Source organism: Aythya marila, assembly GCF_965140915.1.
Source record: "Aythya marila genome assembly, chromosome: 1".
In the NCBI taxonomy this organism is placed as follows: domain Eukaryota; kingdom Metazoa; phylum Chordata; class Aves; order Anseriformes; family Anatidae; genus Aythya; species Aythya marila.
Genome location: NC_139042.1, coordinates 29803256 through 29818837, shown reverse-complemented (window position 1 = coordinate 29818837; position 15582 = coordinate 29803256). Strand labels below are relative to the sequence as shown.

General features: G+C 43.7%; 1 protein-coding gene across 4 annotated transcripts in view; it reads right to left on the bottom strand.

The window, feature by feature from the left end:
* The window catches only part of RUBCNL (rubicon like autophagy enhancer), a 29975-nt gene extending 14913 nt beyond the window's left edge, over window positions 1–15062 (bottom strand). For 2 of the 4 annotated variants that reach the window (XR_014316733.1, XR_014316734.1), the window contains exons 1-8: window positions 14772–15011; window positions 12455–12563; window positions 9869–10546; window positions 6160–6245; window positions 3094–3301; window positions 2187–2291; window positions 835–877; window positions 317–449 (exon numbers count right to left, since the gene is read on the bottom strand). Coding sequence is in view for 2 of the 4 variants with exons in the window: in XM_082751550.1 (XP_082607676.1) it covers window positions 317–449; window positions 835–877; window positions 2187–2291; window positions 3094–3301; window positions 6160–6245; window positions 9869–10546; window positions 12455–12563; window positions 14772–14831 (1422 nt within the window). In the remaining 2 variants the exon portion in view is untranslated. Of the gene's footprint in view, window positions 1–316; window positions 450–834; window positions 878–2186; window positions 2292–3093; window positions 3302–6159; window positions 6246–9868; window positions 10547–12454; window positions 12564–14771; window positions 15013–15039 lie in introns of those variants that run through there. The other 2 variants (XM_082751550.1, XM_082751551.1) reach the window with 2 other exon arrangements.
* Between the last annotated feature and the right edge of the window lie 520 nt (window positions 15063–15582).

The window sequence follows — 15582 nt, the reverse complement described above, 5'->3', positions numbered from 1 at the left end:
CCCTTTATACACCAGGATTTTACAGTTTGGTTTTCACCAGCACATAATCCCCACTCTGTTAAATTCCTCTGTATCAGTCCTAGGAGATGTACACTGTTCATATCTGCACAACATCTCAATTGTGCTGAAAATTACTAGTAAGAGAGGGTATTTTCCAAAAATTTCTCTAAAATTAACTAATAATCTGTGAGTATTTGCCTGCATTTTATTTTTTAATTGCAGCTTCCCCCTTCCCCTAACAGTGAGGCAGCTGCAGCGAGACAATGATTATCTGGGGAACAGGATAAAGAGCCTGCTGTTTTCGGCTCAGACTCACTCTCTGCTTAGATGAGCTCAGGCAACCAGACAGTTGCACTGCAGATTCTGTCTGCAACCAGTGTTTTCTGAAAGCTCTGCACAACTCCTGAGCTGTTGCTTCAGCAGAATTGCTGCCCGGTTCAAAAGATGATCTGGAAGTTAAGCAAGAAAGACAGTGAAAAATAGCAGCGTGTCATCAGCAGATCCACTGCCTCTTCTGCATCCCTGAAAAGCTTTCTCCCATCCCTTCATTCCCATTCCCTTGCTTTGATACACCCAGGCCCTAGCAGAGCCACAGCCACCACCCTCCAGCAAGACTCCAGGACCAAGGGAATGCTCTGTGAAGCCAACTACCACAAAGACATTTGCTGTCGAGCAGCATTCCTTCCCCTTCCTTGGTGAGTACCAAATTTAGCACTCCCACACCTTTCCCCGCCCCATCCAAGAGTCACCAGAAAGCTGGCCCAGCAAAAAACCTTGCACCGCTGTACTGGGTTTACATGGCAAGGGCTATTACATTAAAATACAAAGCATTACCTTTCATCTGGGGTGACAGACAGATTTTCAAGGTCTTCAAGTTCTGCAGTAAAGGAGAAAGCTTTATCGTATCATTTGAGAAACAAAGCTTCTGTTACTCAGCACAGTTTTATGTCCACCTTCTGTATTACTGTGGCTGTCAGCCTCAAATATACTCGTCTTTGCAATACCCTCGCTGGATGTGGGAAATAACCTCAGCCCTAGTTGTAAAACGGACACAAGAAGCCTGATGCCCTCTGCAGAGCTGTGATATCTGGTGATGAAAAGTATTCCCTAACAGCAAGGCATCACATATCTCCATCAGCCTCCCTTCAAGAGCAGGGACATCAATACAGAGAGATTGAGTGCTTGAATCCAGCCCCAGCCAGAAGGAACTGGGCATGAACGTTAACAGGCATAATGACAGTGCTTACATCACTTTTTTGGACACTGAAAAATATTTGGAGACACCAATCATAAACATGCCAAATAATGCCAAAAATGAGTTAGCTAACAGGTAAGATGAAGGGAATCAAAGCACACTTCTTTATTATGTTAATATGGACAAAATACGCAGACAAGGTGTTCACACTGGTAGCACCAGCTTTGGCCACGCATATTGTTCTGAAGACAAATGCTTCCCAACTCATCCACATCAAAATAACTCTTGGTAACAGAAATAATGTTTTTTTTTTGTGAGATAGCTCCCCATTCTTAGATGGGGAAAGAGGAGGTGAAAAATAAGTGGATCTCTGTAACACTAGAAGGAAGCATTAATAAGAAAATACTCTGTTAGCAAGAGAAAATAAGATGGAGGTTAAACATTGCCTAGGCCATTTTTAAGTGTTTGTATTTCTCTATATGTAAAATAAATAAATAAATAAATAAATAAACAAACAAACAAAAAGAAAGCAAAGAAACTTTAGGATCCTTTGAAGAAGAGCAGAACACTGGTGACTAATAGGACAAAGACAGTCTGCTCTGGAGCAAAGGTAGAGCTGCCTAAAAACTCATCACTCTCTAGTTAAGTTGATAACGTACTGTCCTAAATTCTCCCAAAACAATGCTGCTACAATTGTCTGAGGCTGTAGATTAACTGCAACTTTCACACTTTGCTCACCCACATTCACAGGTTTAATCCTTAAAAGGGTTGTAGTCATTGAAGCCAGCAAAGATATTCTTTTGCAGAAAGGAAATCCTGCACCACTCTGGGGTTTCTGCACGCGTCCTAATACGGAGTAATACATGTACACAGCTCTTTCCATTTTGTCATGTCATTTCTCCACCTACTAAATCAGTAAGTTTTCCAAACGACACAACAGATTCAGCTGAACAACAAAGCTGTTTCAGCAAATAAAATGTTAAAGTCTTACCTATAACCACATATTCATCCTCTGAGTCGCTGTGGCAGGGGAACCTGGCAGCCTCGTGATGTGACGGTAGATGTGCTGAGGAGCTGACAGTCAGCAGAGCACAGCCTGTCCAGAACAGAGAAGGCACCAATAAAACTATCCAGCGTCTACAGAGTAGCTGAGATTATTATGTTCATCGCTTTTCTCCACTTCCCAAAACTTTAGCATGCAGCCTGTATTTATAGAGCAATTTTTACACACGCACACAGAGCAAATTCTTGAGAGCCTGTCATATAGCAAGCCTCTTGGTTTCTTAGGGAGAAGTTTCTAGAAACTGAAATAAAAGGTTTTGTATTAATATGAGTCTCTTCTGTTCTCATGTGGGAGATTTGCATCACTCAAGACTTAAATCTACTTAAAAGCCCAAGTGATGACACAAGCTTTATAATGCCAGGAGCACTTATTATCTTGCCTCAAACTACACGTGCATGAATACTCTGGGCAATTTCACTCAAATCCACTGGGTGATCGGATCTGCAAACTGCAGAAGTAAGCACAGAAGAAAAGAGCCATGCTTCAAATCCTGCAAGCGGATTTAAGCAGAGAGAAGGCAGGCACATGTTATCAAGAGTGGTGCTTGCTATGGGCCACCTCGATTTTAATATTCTTGTTTTTATGAGAATGGGAAAAAAATAAATTATAATAATTAACACAATTGTGAATATTCAAAAGGAAGAATTTGACCCATGGGGAAAACACTGGTGGAATACAGATCCTCAGGGAACACAACTCCAAGTGTAGAGAGACTCAAACCAGGCGATAGCTCATTTGGTTCTAAGCAATGTCCAAATTACTTTGTTATTTTTTTGCACAACAATTTACAGCAACGGCTGTCAGAAAAGGCTGCATTATACACTAAGTAACTTGCCTTCATAACCGCTGTCTGAAGAGGCAACAGAAGAATCAGACTTCTTCCCTCCGGGGTAAGAGGATAACTCCGAATCAGTGTGATAGCTGCCGTCCGAACCGCTCGTTTCATCCACACCCCAGGACTCTGCTTGTTGGCTTAGGATATTGCATTTCATCTTCTCCAGGGATGCTATAATCATATCTGCAACGAAGAAGTGCGCGTTCTCCTGGACACAAGACAGGAACACTCGTTAGTAAGCAGCATACTTTATAATCACTTAAGGGGAAAATAAATATATATTTTTTCCCGGTACTTTTCCGATTCAAGAAGTGAAAATGTAAAGCTATTTCGCCTTTCATTTGCACACACACCAAAAAGAAACCACCTCAAGAGCACTTCTGAGACAATAAGCAGAAGGCAACTGCCCAGATAATTGTCTTAGCCTTGATGAAAGCATACCATTTACTTTTATCTTGTCCATCTACCAGATGAAAAGAAATTTGATTACATCCCTAACTGATGAGTACGGATGCATTTTAGGGCTTCTAGGTGCGTTGCTTTTTTTAGTATCTAAGTATTAATCCCCGTACTGTATTTAACAGGATTGAATTTCAAGTTACAGAATCATTGTCAGTTGTGTACAAACAGTTTTGCATGCGTGTTAACCTGGATGGGGCCAGAAGTGGTAAGTTTTAAAGCAGACTGTGGCTCTTCAGATCTGGCAGGCGATACAGAAGCCAGTGAAGTGTTTTTGTGTGTTAAAGAGTTCAGGCAGGGAATATGGAGTGGGATAGCTTACCGTCAACTCAAGGCTGCATAGAAAGTTTGCCCTTAAATCCCCTGCTTTAAATAACAGCTTGTAATTTCAAAGCTTCACCACAGAATCACAGAACTTCTAGGTTGGAAGAGACCTCAAGATCATCGAGTCCAACCTCTGACCTAACACTAACAGTCCCCACTAAACCATATCCCTAAGCTCTACATCTAAACCATGACACTTCCACACCAGAAGCCACCCTCCCCGTAGGGTTCCTTACCAGTCTGCCTGCCTGGGTCACCCATCCTCCATGAAAAAGGAACTAAAACCACCTTCACTGCCACTGAGGCTTCCAGATAAATCTGGGGTTCCCTACCCCAATCTCACTGCCGTATCCTCTCTCCACTGGTCCAAGAGGCTCAGCCGAAAAGTGACGGAGACATAGGTGCAATTGGGTGTGTGATTAAAAACTCCTGAAACACTCAGGATAGCCTCCCTCCCTCCTCTCAACTGTGCATGCCTGTGCTGTTCAAAACTAGACCTCTAAAACACCATGGCAGTATTAAGGCTAGAGGTCCTGAGTGCAGAATAATAAAAGGTTTCTAATAAATGTCTTATGCTCAGAAAATTGAACCACTCCTGCCAGTATTCATGCTATCCCCTATAACTTGTACGGGAAGTATGAAGAAAGGCACCGGTATTTAGAAATAGCTGCTGTGCTCCCTAGGATTTCGCTACTTCATGTGCATTCTGATTGTCCACAGCCTAATTTTTTTTGTCCACATTCATCTCAACGTTAGGGAGAGCCCACGAGTCCCTGTGGGTGTTTCAAGAAACTTCTATCTTTCACCTAAGACTGCGCGGCGTTGGTTAACCCCAAGTTAGTGGCAGAGCACAGCGTATCAGCACGTCCTGCTGATAAAACCAGTTATCAGAGTATCTGTTGCAAAATGATGGAACAAGATACAGGCACCCCTCCACTCAGCATGACTATCAGCTTTCAGCTCTGCTGGTAAGGTCTGTCACCCTAAGAAGGAGCCCAAGTGGGCCGTGACACATCAACCTTCTCCTTTCTCTTCCCTCCCACTCATATCTCAGTGGAAAGTCCCCCTAGTCCATCTGGCCCACCTCCTTCCTGGCGCAGGACTACGACTCTCAGACTTGCTGACACTTTCATGCACCTTAGCGTTTTTTTTTTTAAATCTACTCCCTGGTCTTCTCGTGTTTGGGAGCAAATTGCATTGGTATTGGTTCCCACATCACACGTGGAGAAATGTCACCTCCTTTCTGAAGTGTCTTTTACAAAAAGCAACATGAAAAAGCCAGCTCAGAAGCCCTTTCTTTTTTTTTTTCTTCTCCCCTCTCTGCTTTAAATGCACCCTAGGAACAACGAGAGCTTCAAGTCAAATGCAGAGCTTGCCACTCCAGTAAAACCCGTGCTGCACACAGTGATTACTTCTTGGGCCCAGGACGTGGGACCAGATGCACAGCAGCAGTCCAGCAAAAAAAAGCTCCTCTTCCAGGCACACTTCCAAAGTTTTTTTAGTAATAAATCCTACTCTTCGCTATAATTAATTATAACATTAGCCTTTCTTTCCCAACTGTTGGAAGAGATTAAGAGCCTCTTTAGCACCCAGAGATATGTGCTACAACACTATCTTGTCATCTTTAGCTCTCTTCCAATGGGCTGCCAAGCTTAAACTACTGCAGATGTTGCAGTTATTCGTTTGAGATTCTTTTACAGCAATCTCACAGGCTCCTCATGAGCAGAAAAACACAGAAAACAGCCCCACCTGTAAAATGACTGTAAAATCATGGCTGAATCCCATTCATATGCATGTAACTGCAACAAATTGTACTGTAACTTTACTGTGACTACACTAATCTTAAAGTTTGGTCTCAAGGAATATGGGAAAACATATTTCTTGGCCCTGCATAAGCAGGGGGGAACAGAGTAGATGACCTGCAGAGGTCCCTACCAACCTCAACCGTTCTGTAGTTCGGCAAAAAAGATGGAGTGAAAAGAAGTGTGTAATGTTCTAGAATCTTTCTATTATTTTTAAATAATAATAATGGACTGAGAGTAAAACCAAATGAAGAAGTAGGCATTTTAGGCAGCTTGAGTCACAAGGGAAAGAAGAGGGAAAATACAGTAGTTGTAAAAATTAGGAAAAAAAGAGTTTTCTGATAATCAAGTCAAACAGAGAGTCGAGTGCCTACACAGATTTAGTAACGAATGACTGCAATTATTGAGAAATGTTTCCTGTCACTTGGTTTCACTACTATAAAAATGGAAAAATATTGCAATTTTTTTTTGTCGTCCTCACCTTCTCCACATCTTCTGGAAGCACGAAGATGTCCTGCAGAGAACGATTCAAGGGTACAGCGCTTATGTTCAAAAGTGAAGCAGAACCTGTGGGTGTTAAAAGAACTTTATTAGCTATAACAATAACCACCAATATTTGATACATCTCTTTACATGCCCAGACCAGAGATTCCCTTAGTCACTACAGCAAAGAAGGAAGAAACTTGGCCACTCTGTTTCCGTCCTGCGAGGGAATCTCCCTCCTGTCTTCAAATGCAACCCATACCACGTGTTAAGACATGGAACTGGAGCAGATCCATTAACTGTAGGACTCCCTGCTTCCCAAACAGCAGTTTTGTTTTCCTGGCATTTCCTGCTGCGTCTGTGAAACAAAATTCATCTCTTTTCCCATTGACTTTGCACTCACAACCTTCTTTGCCAAAAAATTGAGGGTGTCAGACCATGCCCTAACGTTTCGCATTCAAATCACACGCAACCACTGCGAAATTTGCTGAGATGTGTGATGAAGATCACCCATACTGCCTGTAGATGTAGATGCTAAGGAGATAGGAAAGGAAATAACTTCTGATTTCTAACACCGGCTGCTGTTTAGTCGCTGCCTCTTCTTTGACCTTATACCAATCAATTTCTGTTTCACTGTGGCGATGCTTATAGAATAAAATATACCACACCTAAATGCTACCACCACACGCCCTTTATAGCTGTTACAAATAACAGGGCGTAACCCAAGGCTCTTCGTAAAACAGAACTGCCACTGATGAATCCTTCCAAAGTCACATAAAGGGTAAAGAAACCTCCAAAAATGTGAGAATAATTTATGATTTTTTTTCTCCAGCCAAACAGCACTGAACACCTGGATTCTTTACACAGTTTTACTTAAATAAACCTCGTTACACTGCCCCTAGGTGTTGGTGAAATCAGGCTGAGAAGTCAGCGCTGTATTTTGATGTGAGGAGGTGAGATGAGATGGATGTAGAGATTTGTAAAGAATTATTAACACCTGCATTTTATATACCATGGAGAAAAACGGGAGAGGCTGACGATCTGACTTTTCAAAACAAATTTTAATCACTGAAGCAAAGTCACTAGCTAATTAGGTTATTTACTTACCTACCTGATGATTCACCTTACTGGGCAAGTCGTGTGTGGGGAGTACAAGTAAGTGCTAAAGACCCTACAGCTTGGTAAAAGCCTACTTTCTGAGCAGTTAAGATAACAAACATCCTCTGAATTAAAAATAAGAAGAAATAAGGAAATGGGAAAATTATTTTTTTCTTTAAGATATAAGATGCAAGTGGTCTTACATATTATTTCAAAATCTAATGGGAGCTTTCCCTCTTGCTTACCTTTTGCACCTCACTTCCACCTTTATGCTAAAATAGTGTAAAGCAGAAAAAAACATTCTGATTTAGTAATTTTAACTAAAACTTGGTTCCATTTTGCATGAAAACAAAGTCCTGCTCCACAGGACATCTGGGTGCCATACAGAAAAGCAATCAAACAAACAAACAAACTCTCCAAAACCACAGAAGATTTCCAGCACGTTGTATGCTGCTAATGCCGCTGGGTAACGTAAGTCAGGGTAAAATTCAGAGTTGAGATTTCTTCTTTTTCACAAAATGAAAAGAAGGTGGTGGGAATTGATTTCAACAAGATAAAACACAGACAAAAGAGGGCCTAGGGACAGACAAAAATCTAAAAGAATGGGGATTCTCAACAGATGACATAAGGAGATTTATTTTTTTGGCTCTGAGCTTGAGTAACAACCCAATGAGGCTGCTGGGCAAAGCAAAATCCCTTCCCCAGGCTTGGACAAGGGTTTTCCAGCTGGGTATTTCAGCAGCACAGGATCTCGGGGCATCCAGCAATGGGATGCAGCTCTGGGTCTGACGCATAACGTTGCGGTTGCCCTTCTCTTCCTGAGCAGCATGCCTGGAGGCTGGGGAAAGGCTGCTCAGGAGCTGCAGAAGGAAATGCCCTTGATGCTCACCAAGGTTGGAAGCCAGAACGAGCCCTGTGAAACGCCCGTGACACACCAGCCACAACAAAGCCCCCAGAAAACCCCAAATTCTGTCACAGACTCCTCATTAGCACTGATGGAGCCTCTTCCAAGGTTGCATGGGGCCACTGGAGAGTGGCCCTGAAAAGCATGAAAATGGGACAAGCCCTAACAGGAGTCTCACAGGATCAGCAGAAGTAACTACCTTGTTAAATCCCACTGAAAAAAAAAAAATATTTACTCTGATTTAAGCCACAGGGACTGGCATTTTTCTACCTCTTGTGCATCCCTCACTTGTTCTCCTCCAAGAAGATGAGAATCTACCATCTTTGAAATAACAATCAAAAGGAACCCCAATCGGGAGATGCTCTTGTGTAATTCCTTCCTTCAAATTACGCTTTTTATTTCTTCTTTTTCAGTTTGCCATTTCTCTAACCTGTCCTCATTGGAGAACATCAAAAAAAGGAGAAAGAAACCCCAAAAAATCTGACTTCGCAACCTTCAAACCCCCCATTCTGGACCACGCATCAGTCATTCAAACAGCTGGAAGCACCAAAGAAGAGTGAAATGCAGAATTTTTTCACTTGTACTGAACAGAAATCTCAGACTGCCGCAGACAGAGCCTGCCTGCACAGCGTATAACTGGATCCCAGCTCCCTCGAGGATTATTTGTTAATAAAAAACAAGGGCACTGCTTCTTCAGTCACCTGGCCGCTGTGCTCCTCTGTTCACTTTGCAGAGAACCAGGAGCATTGCTGACCCAAGAGAAGCTTGTGACACGTCCTGCTTGTGCCAGAAAATTGAGTCACACGCAACTTATTTGTTCTTACACACGCACCCTGTGGTCCCTGATGACATTTTAGAGGCTTGGCTGTTTCCCAGACAGAGTTCCCTAAAACCTGCAGGACTGGCCGAGCCCAGCTCCAACCACGGGGTGTGGTTTCCATCCTGCACGGGTCAGCAAACAACCTCCCCAGCGGAAGCCAACAACCATCACCTCCACCGTCCTGCCCCAGATGACAAACTTCTTACTGGTAAAAGCTCCCAGTCCTCTGGAGGAATGGGGGAATTTGAGGTCTCGCCACCAGCTTCAGGCCTGAGAGCTGCTTTGAGGGAATACATGGGAAGCACAAGACCTTGGAAATGGAGCTTTGTATTTTTTTTTTTTTCAGTGTAAAAAATGAGATCTCAGTTGCACCTATCTTGGGCTCAGTATCTAATAAGATTAAACCATTAGATACTACTGGTAACATCCTTTATTAATAATAAAAAGCTTCACCATGCTGCAGCAAAGGCTCCTAATATCAATGCTAGGTATTAAAAAACAGGATTCTTCTGCTGCTCCGCAGCGAGCTGCAGGAGCAGGAGGAAGCCCAGCTCAGCAGTTAAACTTCACTACAGCCTTTAGTTGGCACCTCATCCCGGGGTGTTCCAGGCTGATCAAAGCTCAGTGATTTCTCCATTTTACCAGAGGGTGCATATTAAAGAAGCATTTGTGTCAGCAGACAGCACTGCAAGCCAGAATGCCTCCTGTTTCACTGGCTCTCCTTCATTTTGAAGCTTCCTCTTTCTTCCCTCTCCCCTACTTCGAATGACAGCATTTGTACAGTCATTAGCATTCACCATAAACAAGGTCCATTTCAGTTTCAATTACCAACACCTCTCCTTCTCAGCACAGACATGGTGAAACAGAAATGGAACGTGAAGTTACCTGTTCGACTGAAAGGCTCTGCCTGGGGAAACACAGGGGGAGAGCTGCTGTCACTGCTGCTGACTTCTGCAGGCTCGGAAGCGGCGGGGTATTTAAATAGAGCTGCTGGCTTACTGATGGCTGAATCTGGCAGAAGCCTTGTAAAAGTCATGTCTCGTTCGGGGGAGCTTAGGGAATTTTGGCATTCTTTCACAGGATGCACGACAGCCGACGTGACAGTGCCTCCTGTTAACGTCACTTGGGTGAAGCAGTCCCGCTTCAGAGGGGATACGTCCGAAAGGGTGAAACCATTCAGGGAAGAAGTAGCAGGGTCCCTGTCAGAGTAACGTGGCTGAAAGAAAGTATCCAGCGAAGGTCTGGAGGAATCACAGTCCCTGTTGTCCCAGCACGCCCGGTGCCTCGTAAACCTGATGTCTGTTTGCGTACAGGCAGCGCTGTGATGCGCGGAATCGCTGTCGCTGTCCTCGTTGTTATCCCCATCGCTGCTTTCTTCCCACCTTTCCATGTCACTGTCTGGTTGTTCAGCTCCCTGCATCGTGCTCTGCTCCGAAAGCAGAGAGGGTTTCAAGCCAGATGCACTCAGAACAGAGACGAGAATGTCTTTGATGGCTTCGGCGCCGTCTGGGTACGATCCAAAACTTCCAGCATGTCCAATTACAGCTGGCCTTGAGTACTCGTCTGTTCAAACAAGGAAAGAAACAGAGAGGTTAGGAGACAATAAGAATAATAAAAAAGTTAATTTAAATTTACAACATGAATAAAACACGTCATTTTCAGCATGAGCAAGAAGAAAGGGAAGAACCGAATTCACGCACCACTCCGTCCTGCCTCCTCCTTCAAGAGAGATCTTGCTTGATGCAATCAGGAAGCAATTCAGTCATTGATAAGGTTAGGTAATAAACCAGCAGTAAAGTACGCTGCTTCTAGCCAAACGCAAACAATTAGTTAATACCTTAATGGGGTCTGATTGTCAGTGTGCTCAAAAACATCCTACTTCCACAAGCCTGGGCGAGGTACAGCCAAGTAACTGTTACAGCCCTGCTACTGACTGTTTGCGTGGTTGGGCTCTATTGCCAGGAAGTAGAAAGACACATTAAATAGCAAGGCACATACAGAATCAAAATAAAAATAAGAAAAGAAATGCACACTTAGTAGTAAAAGGTCATGTGCTTGCATGTTTCAGCTTGGTCTGACGCCCCTGCTCATGCGGAAAGTAACCCTCAGCTCGTTATTCAGAGGAACAGCAGCATTTATGGGAACCCACAGAGAAAATCAGCTCTATCACAGTGAGCTCATTACTATGTCTCTTGGAGGAATCAAAAATGCTGCCAGCCATGGTCCTAAGAGACCTACTGTAAAACTGACATTCAGTAGAAAATGGGAAAACTGCCTTTAGTGGCAAACAGGGCAACAGAAGTGTGATGTAGGAGCGTGCACTGCGATCAGTAGCTATTCACAAATAAACTGAAGTTTTGCCTTCCACAAAAAAAGCCTCATAGGAACTGCCATCACCCAAGGAATGGACAGATTAGGCACAAAGTCTGTGTTCCTCAAGAAGAAACTATCAACTGTATCATGACAAAGCTAACAACTGTCTCCTTTGGGGAAGATAAGCCGGCTGTAAAATTCTAAGAATAGGTACAATCAAGGAGACTCATTTCCAGGGCACAGACCTATTAGTTAGGACCACAAGGAATGTTAAACACCGTTGCTGAAAAAAGCAGCAGGTCTTGCAGACTGCAGACTTTGCCCAGAGGTTGCTCTCCTTGGAAATACCTCATCTGACAACAACAAACCTCTCCCTGAGTCACTCACCTGGAAGCCAGCACACTCAAACTGCTTGTTAGATAAGAAAGTTTACTAATGCAGGGATCCAAAACAAAACAAAAACCCAATGCACTTTGGAAAAGCAAGTCTATAAAGAGCAGTCCCCATCAAGAGAAACTGAAAACATTAACTGTTAAGAATATCATGTGCAAGATGCACTGCAAGAGTTCCTGCAAGGGCTCCTGCAATGCTGTCCTTGTAAAGCCAGGTCGAAATTATTTCATATTTTCATAAATTATCATATTTTCATTTGAAATATTTTCATATTTCAAAGCCCATCCTGACAGCCTTTCCATTCCCTCTCATCCTATGTCATCTCCACCACACCAGCATCACGAAGCATCTCCAGCACAAACCATACAGCCATGCTGACTTAATCTGCTAAATACTTGTTCTACTTGAAGAGAACAAATTTTAAAAATTTAACTCAGGCTTCTGCAAATGCCGAGCCTGGGGAAAAAACAAAGGGCTGTATTTTAAGCTACTACTGGGAATAGCTTGGTTCCAATTAAAAAAAAAATCAGTTTCGGTTTTACAACTAATACTCATTTGAGTAATTATGGTAACGTGAAAGTTTAAGAAACTGTTAGAAACTGTTCCTTTGAAATTGTACAGTCAACTTTGATGTTGTCCCGTCAATTAGCAGGGTTGCCTCTCCAACAAGATTACAGCTACACACCAAGATAAATAGCATTTACTATCACTACAAGCACCAGTAAAGCTCCCTAGAAGGAGGCATCTTAGAACAAATTGACATACCTGAGAGAACTGAAATTTGAGGTGTTGGAGCAAGACAGCTAATCCTCGCTGAGGGGTTTGAAGAAAACGCTGACTCTGTGAAAGCCACCTTTAGATTTTCATGGTTTAACTAGGACAAGAACACACGGGCGATTTGGTTAGAAGACAGCAGTACTCTGGTAGCGATACCCTCAGTCTCACAAACATGCTATCAGGGGACACAAAAAACCACTGTGCTAAGGCCTGCTGGCAGTCACCCAACCACTGCCAGTGCCTATAATTCTGGTTGTCCGACAATCTCCCAAAAATCATGCATGGTATAAAGAGCACTAGCATCTTAACTCTGTGTTTTGCATTTCACTTCAAAAGGTAAGTGACCTTCAACACCCAAGCTCATACTGTCTATAGTCCTGAGCATTTAATTACAAAATAACAAGTTCCAAAAATAAGACTCAGAAGAGACTCTTTTCTCCCACATAGCAAGGCAATGATGTTATTTTATTTTATTTTTTTAGAAGCATGTTTTCATTTTCTTGGAAGAGAGATTACCGTCATTACTCAGTCACATGTGCGCCTCCTTTATCAGAAGCACTGGTTGGTTTGGTTTAAAAGGCACTCCTCATACTGAGAGTTAAATGTGTGTAAGGGATATGCAAGATAAAATGCTGAATTCAAATAACTACATATTTGTGAAAACAACAGTAATGAAGCGCAAAAGAATTCAAGGAGCCGCCAATGTGTAGCTGGAAGGAAAGGCCTGTTTGGATGTATAGAAGCTAAGAACTGAATATATAAACGAGGCCACGATCCACAGGCTGCCTGATTTTCCAGCAGTATTGACTGCGATCAAGTGTGGTCCCATCATCTTGGCAGCCTAATTTGATATAACATTAGGATAATGGAGCTGACGTCAGCAACTTGGTTGATCCAGAACGAAGCAAGGAGTGACACAAGTAGATAATAGTTGACCTGGCATAGGGCCTGCCGGTATAAGCTGACAAAAAGTTTTGAACACGTTTGAACTGACTGAGCGGGTTCATACCAGATCAGCATTTTGCTTTGTGTGGACATGACATTTCTGATTATTTAGACCCTCTATGCCGGATTTATTTACCATATTGCCAAACCAGTGTGAGCTGAACTGGGGCAAGCAGGTTAGCACAGATCCTGACAGAGTAGGATACACCAAGATACTCCAATATAGGAGCAGGATACACCCAGGCCATCAAAGCAACAGGTCTCCTCCCTAAGCTCATAAATTCCGTCCAAGGGCTACGCATTCACCTCCTGCTGCTTCAGCATGCTGTGGGTCTGCAGAATACATTACAGAAGTCAGGAAAATCGAAGGAGTTAAATGGAAAACATTGTTAAAAGGACTGGGATCCCTGTGATCCCATATAGAGAGAAAGGAGTGAAAAGGTGAGCTGCCCTCTACCACCCCACACTGACCTTAATGTGGTCCTGAGAGAGAGTGAGGGGACTTGGATAGCAGATCACGGAAAGCAGAAGTTTCCAAATTGAAAACCACAAAGTATTTCCCTTTTAACTGAAGAATAACGTTTTGGAACAAGAATAACATGCTGAATTTCAAGTATTTAGTGTCTGAGTGCGTCAGTGCTTGGAAAAACGCTCTGTTAGGATCTGATCATGCTTTCCCCACCCCTTCACTAACAGAAAGAACTGCTGTGCAGACAGACTTTATATGTATGAATATAATATTATCGATATTACTGGATAAAATAATTCTTACAGGAACTCATTTTAAGCAATTATTTTGATTAAAAAAAAAAAAAAGTTAACCAGCTCTACATCGTAGGATGCTTATATCATAACTATCTGACACCAGGTTAAGTGCAAGGACCTTATCAGTAGGTACGAGTATTAGAGTGCTGAGTGTCAAGATTGTATCTTAAAAAAAACCCCAAACCTCCCATCTCTCATATCGCATCGTAAGCAATTTGTGTTCGGAGAATTTTGATCAAAGATTTCCATTTACTTTCAGGGCGCTGCGACTTTGGCTACATCACTGATCGGGGGAAAGATCCCTCAGTATTTGATTACCAAACAACGAGAAGTAATTCCTGAGCACTTATAACAGACAAGAGAGGTGCATGAGGCATCCAAAAACACGTAGGCACACTCAATAGGAGCGCCTGACAGTTCCACATTTTTCACAGCAACCAGTTTTTCCCCTCCAACACCGGGAAGGCATTTCCAAAATCCCAGTCAGCTGCAAAAACGCGGTATTTACCGCAACCGCTAGCATCTAAAAGCCGTTTTTTTGTGGAAAAAAAAAAAACTCCCCAGCTACTGACACGGAGCCGGCCCGGAGCCTTACCTTGCCGGAGTGCCTGAAGACCCCGCTGTAGCTGGCTACAGCCACTGCATGGAGAGACATGGTGGGGAAACGCTCATCTTCCTCCTGCCGCTCTCGGACCTGCAAGCAACCGGGAAAGAATTACAGACTCCGTGCAGGCTCCGCATGCATTATCCTCAAGCGATTTCGGCCCTGACTTCGCACCAGGACAGGGCTGGCGGGTCCCCCCTTTCCGTGCCGGGTCCCCCCTTGCCGTGCCGGGTCCCCCCCGGCCATGCCCGGTCCCCACCTGCAGCCCCAGTCCCGGCGCTGAGGCGGCCGTGAGGCCTCAGAGAGGGCGGGGAGGGACGCCCTGACGGGGCGGTGCTGCCCTCCGTCCCGCCCGCCTCCTTCTTTTCAGCCTGGTCAGGGCTGTTTTCTGTTGAAATAAAGAAACGAATAAATAAATTTTGGGGTGTTTTGGGGTCGATGGTGTGGGGTGCGGCCAGGCCAGAGCTGGTGGTGCGCTGTGGGGTGAGGCTGCGACCACGCCACAGCCAGGACTGGTCTCGGCCTAAGCCCCTGCAGGAGTAAGGGTTTAGTTGAAATAAACCAGGGTAATCCCTGCTGGAGGGATTGGCATTATTAAAATGGGATTGTTCCGAAAGCCTGACCTGGCTCTTCTCTTTGTCCCGCAGAGTGAGCAGCGTGCACCAGCCCTGCAAGCGGTCAGCTGCGAGTCAGCCCTTGCTGCCGCAGCACTATTTAAGGGAAAGCAAATCAAAACAAAACGAACCCAATAACAAAACAAAACCAACCCCATAAAGATAAATCAATGAGGAGTGAATGTGGT